This window comes from Citrus sinensis, chromosome 8 (assembly GCF_022201045.2).
Source record: "Citrus sinensis cultivar Valencia sweet orange chromosome 8, DVS_A1.0, whole genome shotgun sequence".
NCBI lineage: Eukaryota > Viridiplantae > Streptophyta > Magnoliopsida > Sapindales > Rutaceae > Citrus > Citrus sinensis.
In genome coordinates this window covers 10,743,645-10,752,859 of record NC_068563.1, presented here as the reverse complement: position 1 = coordinate 10,752,859, position 9,215 = coordinate 10,743,645, and the positions used below count along the sequence as shown (strand labels likewise).

At 33.0% G+C, this 9,215-nt stretch overlaps 2 protein-coding genes across 4 annotated transcripts; one reads left to right on the top strand and one right to left on the bottom strand.

Annotated features, from left to right (window-relative positions):
• The first annotated feature begins 1,063 nt into the window (after positions 1 to 1,063).
• On the top strand, positions 1,064 to 2,971 carry LOC102621316 (hypothetical protein). The gene is made up of 4 exons (XM_006487431.3): positions 1,064 to 1,343; positions 1,527 to 1,621; positions 2,103 to 2,224; positions 2,698 to 2,971. The coding sequence occupies exons 1-4, from the start codon at positions 1,163 to 1,165 to the stop codon at positions 2,783 to 2,785; spliced, it is 486 nt and encodes a 161-aa protein (XP_006487494.1). The 5' UTR covers positions 1,064 to 1,162; the 3' UTR covers positions 2,786 to 2,971.
• A 1,426-nt stretch (positions 2,972 to 4,397) lies between these two features.
• LOC102620391 (probable aldo-keto reductase 2) lies at positions 4,398 to 8,689 on the bottom strand. 3 transcript variants are annotated; one of them, XM_006487427.4, is made up of 5 exons: positions 8,095 to 8,684; positions 7,692 to 7,889; positions 6,936 to 7,108; positions 6,727 to 6,829; positions 4,398 to 4,951 (listed from the first exon to the last, which is right to left on the bottom strand). In XM_006487427.4, the coding sequence occupies exons 1-5, from the start codon at positions 8,308 to 8,310 to the stop codon at positions 4,613 to 4,615; spliced, it is 1,029 nt and encodes a 342-aa protein (XP_006487490.2). In that variant the 5' UTR covers positions 8,311 to 8,684; the 3' UTR covers positions 4,398 to 4,612. The 3 variants fall into 3 exon arrangements, with proteins under 3 accessions (XP_006487490.2, XP_024957519.2, XP_006487491.2); XM_025101751.2 differs by having other exon boundaries at positions 7,692 to 7,893; positions 8,095 to 8,237; XM_006487428.4 differs by lacking the exon at positions 7,692 to 7,889 and having other exon boundaries at positions 8,095 to 8,689.
• Between the last annotated feature and the right edge of the window lie 526 nt (positions 8,690 to 9,215).

Below are 9,215 nucleotides of genomic sequence, written 5' to 3'. Positions count from 1 at the left end.
AAAATCAATATTGTGGATACATAAATGTTAATAATAACGAGAGTGAATCAATGAAAAAAATGTTAACTTTAGGTGGAGCACTGAAAAAAAAAAAAAAAAAAAAAGATTTGTGTATTTTTAAAAAATGGTGAAAAAACAGGTGGACGGTGGATAATTTTTCTTAAAAATTATTGGTTGTAGGTTGCTGGGTTTGATACCTCGAACTGGACCTGGCCCATGTTAATATGGGATGGGTTGTAAAATTACAATAAAACATTCCCTATCTGATAAGTTGATAACAAAACTACAAAAACATCCAGAAAAAAGGTTTGAGTTTTAAGGCCAATTTGATAATACTAAGGTTTTAAAATAATTATTGTTAACTACGATATAAAAATAATCAGCTACGAATAAAGTTAATTAAATATTTCATAAAATTTATTTCTAAAATTGCTGTGAGTTTGAAAAGTAATTGTATGCATTTGGTAAATTTTATTTATTATAAGAATATAAATAACTGAATTAAATAAACGTTAAGTAAAATTTATTTAGATATTTATAAACATATTTATAAAATAATTTTTATGTGCATAGAAAATAATTAATAATTAAAATAAATATTTTATACTAGTAGTTTATTTTTTATTTTGTTATCACAATATAAATAGTAATAATAATAATAATAATAATATATTTAAATTTAATGATTTTATTTTCTAATTAATAAGATTAATTTTACATTTTTACTTTTTATCTGTGTGTGAGTGAAAGCATTAGATGTAAAATTAATTCTCAAAATTAAATTTTAAAAAATTACTCATTCCATACTTCTGAAAATCCACTATAAAATAAAGTGATTTTTCTAAAAATAATTTACCAAATATTAAAATTAAATTTTAATATTTTAAAATTAATTTATAACCCTAAAAAATAAATACTAAAATTAATTTTTTCTAACTTTTCAAAATTAAACGCCAGACTCATTAAAGCACTTTCCGCCAATCGCCCGCAACCTCCTTTACTTGCTACGTTCTCATCTTATCTAGATAAAAAGTATGATCATTTCGCTGTCTCTTAGATTTATTCGCTTATATATAGATTAGAAATCGAACAAACTCTGCAACTTTCTGAATAACACACAGCTAAAAAGGAAAAAAAAAAAAGTTGAGTAGACATCGTCTCAATGGCGACGGCGGAGACACAAACGATGGTGGTAGGGATCGACGATAGCGAGCAGAGCACGTACGCGCTTCAATGGACGCTCGATCATTTCTTCGCAAATTCGACTGTAAATCCTCCTTTCAAACTCGTCATCGTTCACGCCAGACCTTCCCCTTCAGCTGTTATTGGCCTCGCTGGACCTGGTAAAGTAATTATAAATCTAACTAATTAATCCTTTGGCATTTGTCCTTGCTTTGCATGTTTTAAAAATTAAGTAATAGATTTTGTTGTCCTTTGTTCGATTTTAGTTTGCGATTTTAATTTGTTTGTTTTGTCTTTCTTTCTTGGTGATCAAGTAACTGGTTTTTAGTTTTAATTTATCGCAGGAGCTGTCGAGGTTTTGCCTCATGTGGACTCAGATTTCAAGAAGATTGCTGCAAGGGTTGTGGAGGAGGCTAAAGAAATCTGTAGCAGTAAATCGGTAATGATTAGTTTGTTATTTCTTTTTAATGATATTACAATCTATAAATAAATTACAATCTTGGGATCGTCTGAGATTCTATATACAGATACACGTTTGTAGTACAGTTTAAAAATCTTTAGATTGCCCCACTCGTGAAATGATAATCTTCAAAATACTCTTATAAACATCAACTTTCCCTAATTTATGTTAAGAAGATGAAAAATTTTTCATCAATGCACTCTCAATTTTTATTTAATTTTTTGAACCCAAACTGAGGTAAGTTAAGGTTTAGAATAGTTTAGAGGTACTTCGAGAACTGTTATTTTGTGATCGATAATCCAAAATTAACCTTTCTAAATTGGTGGATCTGAGTTGTAAGTATTCACGCTTATCCTTTTATCTTTCCCCAATTTTAGTATACCAGATTATAATACGTATACTTAACAATTGTTTCCCTTCTGGTATCATTTCTGTAAATTAGTAGTTCTGTTTTGTTTAGGTGCATGACTTTGTTGTTGAGGTGGTGGAAGGAGATGCTCGAAATATCCTCTGTGAGGCTGTAGAGAAGCATCATGCCTCCATATTGGTTGTTGGTAGTCATGGCTATGGAGCGATCAAAAGGTATAAATCTACTATAAGTTGTTTCATTTGGTATCTCATATTTTCTCGAGTGGAACTCGGTATGGTGAACTGTTTTGGTTATTATTCATATTTTTCAATCATAAAGAGGACTCAAATCTGTATGTGTAAATAAACTATAAATAGATCGTGTACTATTGTACAAGCTTATATGAATCAATTTTTTATTCTTTATTATGGAGTAGCTGTAACCAGATGAAAATAGAGTGGAAAAATGTCATTGAGATGTGGTCAAACGCTTTTCTTTGACTGGCCACCCAAATGCAAATTGATGCTAAAAATTTAATTTGGGATTTGCCTTCTCTACACTTTTCTTTCTATTTCAGTATTCTTTTGCTGGGAATGTCATACGTATTATGGGTTTACAAATTTTGTTGAATGAGAGGGTTAGTAGGTTTCATTTGTTTCTTGTTGGGGATTCTGATGATTTCTAACCGAGATCGATTCTTTTGCAGGGCGGTTTTGGGCAGTGTAAGTGATTATTGTGCTCATCATGCTCATTGCACGGTGATGATAGTGAAGAGGCCTAAAACCAAGCACTGAGCTGCAGTTACTCTGCTTCATGATTAGTACACACATAATAAAATAGGATGTAATCAAGTATCATAATTTAAACTTATATTTGGGATGTAATCAAATATCATAATTTAACTTATATTTATGTAAACATCTAAACGTTTCATCAAAGTTCATATGCTTCAAATGTTTCATAGTAATGTTTTATGTTCATTAATGTTCTCCTTGTTTCTTCACTCACTTGTTTCTTTACCCTCCCCTCTGTAGAATTTTAATCACAGTATGAATGATAGCATGAATCTGTACTGTCCACGGTGCATAAAATTAAGTTGATTACGACAATATTTTGATTTTAAATATTTATAATAACTTTTAATTAATCCAGGCAGGTTCTATAGGAAAGATGCCAGCTTCAACCTTTTATTCTTTATTATTTTTCATGATACTTTTAATAATTTGATGGCCACATAAAATTCTGGTGTAAGAGCTACTTAAAACCCATTCTATTAGGATAATACAACTCGTTAATTACTGTTTTCGGTTCTCTGAAAAAAAAAACTATTATCAACGTGATCATATTTTTTAAAATAAGAAAAATATTCATAAATTAATAATTTATTAATTTAATGATAATTAATAATTGTTGAATTAATAAATTTTTTAGGATCCTTGCTATTAATTTATCTGGTTGTATTCTAGATAGCTGCATCACAAGTAGAGATAGCCAATAGGCGAAAAGCTCATGCGTGCTCGTGCCCGCGATGTATTTTGTGTCGTGTCGTGCCGTGCCTAATTTTTTTTTTGCTTAGGCTATGTGTTGTGCCCACACGTGCCATGCCGTGCTGTGGCTTATACCCTGCCGTGCCTAAGAAAAAAAGTCTAATAAGTTAAAAAAAAATTTAAGAGTAAGAGTACATGCCAAACTATTGACATACTTTCTTCAAGTTTATGTATTTTTTTAGGTCTATACTTTTATTCAAATTTAATAGAATTGAAAATTCAAACCTTAAGTCCATATTCAATAGTAATAAACTAATAATAGTAGGAGAATTTGATATTAATTACTAAGTTTAATGTTATAGTATTATAATTTTTTTTAATACTTAACAACAACAACAACAACAACAACAAGAATAATAAATATTCTTAAGAGTTAACTTAATTGTTAACTTGGATTTACTTAAATTCATATATCATAATTCACAATAATATTAATGCATATTATAAAATCATGATATCAATTATTTATTTAATAAATTATAAATATAAATAAATTATATTATTTTTTTAAACTAATAATTAAATGAATTTAAAAATTTAATTTCAAGTTATTTATAAAATCATAAAATTTTAAATACTTTTATTAAAAAATAAAATGTATTTATTGTAGGCTTTTTTATTATGCCGTGTTTAACTCATCTCTAATTGTGACGTGTTTTTAAGACCCACATATCTAAAATTCTAAGTTTGACTCAGCACACATGCGTGCCGTACCATGCTACGTATCTCACCGAAACGTACTTATATTGTGCCGTGTTGTACGGACATGTGCTGTCCCCATACTGTGCCACGTGCCGCCCGGCCCATTGCCATCTCTAATCACAAGCAAGCAGGTCCACAATTTCAACGCGTCTAGAAATTTCAGAACATTACAGCCATCTTGTTTTATTTAATGCGTCTGATGTATTTTGATTACATCGAATCCAAGCTCTTAAATCTAATTAAACCTACTTACAAAATACATACAAGGATTTAACCCCGAGCACAACATAGGAACTCAATGCAATTGCAAAACACTTGTTATGCTTGTAAAATGTGCAACAGGGTACCCAGAAGGCAGAATATCCACTTCCTTCAAGAAGGTCTCCATGAAGACAGAGGTGGAGTATCAGAGTCTTTGTAGGTAGTTACTCCATCTGGATATCGATCACCCTTTACAGCATCCGCCAAAGCAATGGAATCAAGTTCAGCCATTTCTTCTGGAGCTAATTTCACTGAGAGTGCTTGAATATTTTCATTGAGCTGTTCGATCTTGGTGTTTCCAGGTATGGGACACACATCATCACCTTGGTGGTGAACCCAGCCTAATGCAAGCTGTGCGGGGGTGCATCCTTTTCTCATTGCTATTTCATTAACACTCTCAAATAACTTTTTATTATGCTCCAAATTTTCAGCTTGGAACTTCGGCATGCACTGCAACAATTAGGAAAGAACTTTCAGCACTTAAAAAGAGTCAAATTGAATCTTTAAGACAGAACATTTTGGAGAGAAAAGATTCACAGGTTCCTAGGTATACCAAGCCCCTAATCTGCTTCAAATTTTACTCTGAAGGATGGTACAGAATTATCAACTAAGAAATGTTCATAGATGCTCATGGCTTTGGCCTCAGATGTAGACGATGTTCTATGCATGTCAGTAGGCAATCTCGCTGATTCTCACAGAATCTGAGAAAAAACATGCTGATTTCTACAAGAAGTTGAAAAGATTATGCGCAAAAAGTTCTATAGTCGGAGCCAGGTATATTAAGAGTGGCTTGAGCAGGTTCAAAAACACCTATATGCCCAGGGACAGGATAAGTTACAGCAGATAAATGTCAAGTAAGATACAGAAGGTAATAAAAGGACTCAAAGGGATGGCCAGATGCAGATGCACGGTAACAGATCTGTCATCAGGGATCACTCCACTATATTTGTAGCCTAATGGCATTTGCTCTCATTCAACCCAAAACTATGGAGCCACAATTTTCAGGCAAAAAAATAACATCGATCCTTGGATCTGGAAGAAAATGATAGATTCCAGCAGAAGACCTGAAAATGATTTAAAAGCCTGAATTTCAAATCCTTTAACTAGCTTGTAGAAGGTTTTCAGCACACGATTGTAGTTATGAAAAACGATGTAAGACTGAACCTAGTTGTACATAGAAAATTGTTACAGTGGTTTTCAATTGACCTGAAAAAAAAAAGAAAAGAAAAAGGACTTCTCCAATATAGGATAGGGTTATGGAAAAAAACATTTTTCCTCACAAACCCAATTTGGATGGATCAGTGGAATTTCACATTATGATGCATAAGCAATGCAAATATGACAAAGATGGAAACTGCCACAAAGATGAAAAACACAGAAAGAATCCTTGCAATCAAACTTCTTGAGGATCCAGTATTAGTTAAGGTGATGGAAACATTTTTCGTTTTCTATTTAATGATCCAAATGCGGACAAGGAATTTAACCTTAAAACAGGCTATTCGATTGAAGGGGCATTAGGCGTCACTTGAATACTAATTTCATCTTAAATTTTTCTGAGAAAATAAAAAAAATTTGCGTTTATGATCATTGCAACGAAAATCTCTCGTATTCAAAGACATTAATATACATGATATCATGAATGACAATTCAAAACAAAAAAGAGTTCCATTATTATTGAGTGATTAAACAAATGTGAACAGAAGCAATTATTGTTTTACAGGTTACAGAGTTTGAACATTCAATAAATAGGCCAATAGTAATGAAAATACGAGCAAGCTGAAACGCATGAATTTTACGTGAAGCAAGAAATATTATTTAGTTAATCATGAATAAGTTTTGGTTGCCATGACATCATCTGGATATGAATTTTGAAGTGTTAAGTTATTACTGATTGAATTTTCATATTGATCTAGTTTTTCCTTGCCATCTACATACAAGTAACGTCAGTGCTCGTTTGAAGACCAAAATGAACTGGTTCAACAATTAAAATTAATAATACTAATTAATTAAGTCAAGTTCTGCTGGATTAGATTAGAGTGAACTATAAGTATGGGTTGCAGAAAAAATTTGGAGCTCTATAATTACACAAGTCAATCTAGGGTATCTTAAGAGAAGGTGTTTGCCAAGCTTGCAGACATCCAACATTGATGCTAGAAAACATTTTAATGCTAAAAGCTAATGTAGTTTATTCCAAATGCTAACAATTGCTAGGAAGACTTACAAACCTTTCTAAAATCGTCTTTTGAAAAGCTTTCAACCAACTTAGGCCCTGATGATAGAAATCCTTGTCCTAGAGGACCATACGCAACAATTCCAATGCCAAGTTCCCTAAGCAATCACTGGGTTCTCATTAGCATATGTTAAATGATTCCGCTCATAAAAGTTCTCTTCTTTTCAACTCCAAACAATCCAGTTGGTCTAATTAATCCCTTACCTGCAAGTAGGAACTATCTCTGCCTCCACATCTCGTGACCACAAGGACCATTCCAACTGCACAGCTGTTATTGGATGGACAGCATGAGCTCTTCTAATTGTTGCAGCACAAGCCTCAGATAGACCTATATACTTTATTTTACCCTCTTCAACTAGTTTCTTGAGCTCTCCAATCTTCCAAAAGAACACAAAAAAGAATTAGTGAATGTTCAATTGGAAGCTCAATAAGAAGATATGATCTGTATAAAGAACATAAAGGGGACAGTGTTGCAAAACAATCATACTTCATCACCAAATAAGATGATAGTTTAATCTAATAAGTTTCCAACAAAGACATACAGCTAAATCATATGGGGATTACTGCTCATGACAAGACAAGCATTGCACTGTTTGTCCAGAGTTTCATTAATGATGATAAAAAAGTCTCTCAGTCGAGCATGTAGCAAGACAAAATGCTATGCATTTGTGCTGACAGTTATCAAATATGACAAAATCCCATCTTCCTTGACGGTTCTACAATCAGTGTGCATTCATTGTACTGCTCATAACACAACAATCAATGTTTTTTCTTCCCCCCCCCCCCCCCCCTCTTTTTCAGTTTCTACCTAATTTTCACCATTCATTAAGTCAGAAGATGTAAATAACAGAGTTCAATCACATTGCTAAAACGAAGAACACACGAAAGCCTCGGGCGATGAAAGAACAAAACATCATAATATAACATGATTGAGACAGATATAGATAAAAAGGGGCAAACCGTGACTTCAATGGGAATTTTAGTGTCAACGCGATGTTGGTAATAAAGATCAATATAATCAATATCCAGACGCTTCAAGCTGGCCTCGCAGCAAGCTCTTACATAAGCCGGATCACCACGAATTTTCCCTCCATCAGCAAAGCTGATGCCAAATTTAGTGGCCAACTCAACTCTTTCTCTCATTCCTCCTTTGAGAGCCTAACTACCAAACCAGGAAAGGAAATTAAAAAAAAAAAATCAACAAAAGGCCATTTGGAATACGTTTGCAGCTAAAATGTGCACTAAATTGCTCAACAGACACCCAAATTTTACTTGGCAGCTAAATTCACCAACTACCCTTTATTTACACTCAATTCTAAACATACCCTTTAAAAGAAAGAGTGAAAGAGAAGCTAATTCTTACTTTGCCCACAAGGATTTCATTGGTGTAGGGTCCGTAAATATCGGAGGTGTCGAGTAAAGTGATGCCACTGTTAATGGCATGGTGGATCAAAGCGATCATATCGGGTTCGGGCTCCGGTGGCCCGTATAAACAGGACATGGCCATGCACCCTAAGCCTTGTGCTGAAACCTCCAGACCTTGTGAACCTAGCTTGATTCTCTTCACTGTCCCCACCATTTCCTTGTTACTGTTACTGTTACTGATACTATATTATGTTAAGGCACTCACTGAAAGATGTATTTGTGTGTGTGTGTGTGTGTGTGGTGTGTATATGTTCTTGGTTCTGTTACAGTGCAACACTAAGGTGTTTCCCTCCGCCTATGATGGAAAAGCCACCATTGATAAGAAAAGTGATCAACGAACGAAGAATAATGGAACCCCCTCAACAGTGCCTCTTTGTCACTACCTATGGACAGATTTTCAGCTATTAGCTTGAGATGCCCGTTCATTCTAAAGGGTTAAATCTGGTCCCCTCATTTCTTGTTCTTGCACGTTTCCTTTTATCTCGGAACGCGCCACAATTTATTCTGGAATCTGGATATTGGCTCTAGGCTTCGTGGCTTACTACTGACTGATCAGAAAGTTCATAATTGTAATCTTGTCACGTGTCTCGCCTGTGGCCAGAAACTATCAATTTGGTTCAGTTTTTTGACACAATAAAAAATTGGTTCTTTTTTTTTTCTTTTTTCCCCTTAATTCTAGAATCATGAACCGAATCGGAAAATCAAAAAATTTAATATATTTTTAAATTCAAATATGTGTCATGTTATTATTGGTGAATAAAAAATAAAAATAAAAACTAAAAATTAAGAAATGAATAAAATTATAATAATAATAAGCCAAAAACCGATCTAAAGTCAATTGATCAGTGTATGTTTGATTCAGATTTAGATTTATTTTAGGTTATAGTTTTTTTGATTCTCTTAAAATCAACAATGAACTGAAATCAACAACGAACTGATTCGATAATCACTTTTAATTTCACCTAAATACGATACGTGATGTTGGGTCGTTCATCTCGTACTAAGTAATTTTAAAATATTTTAAGTTTTATTAATTATTTTGTACTTGTGTATTTTATG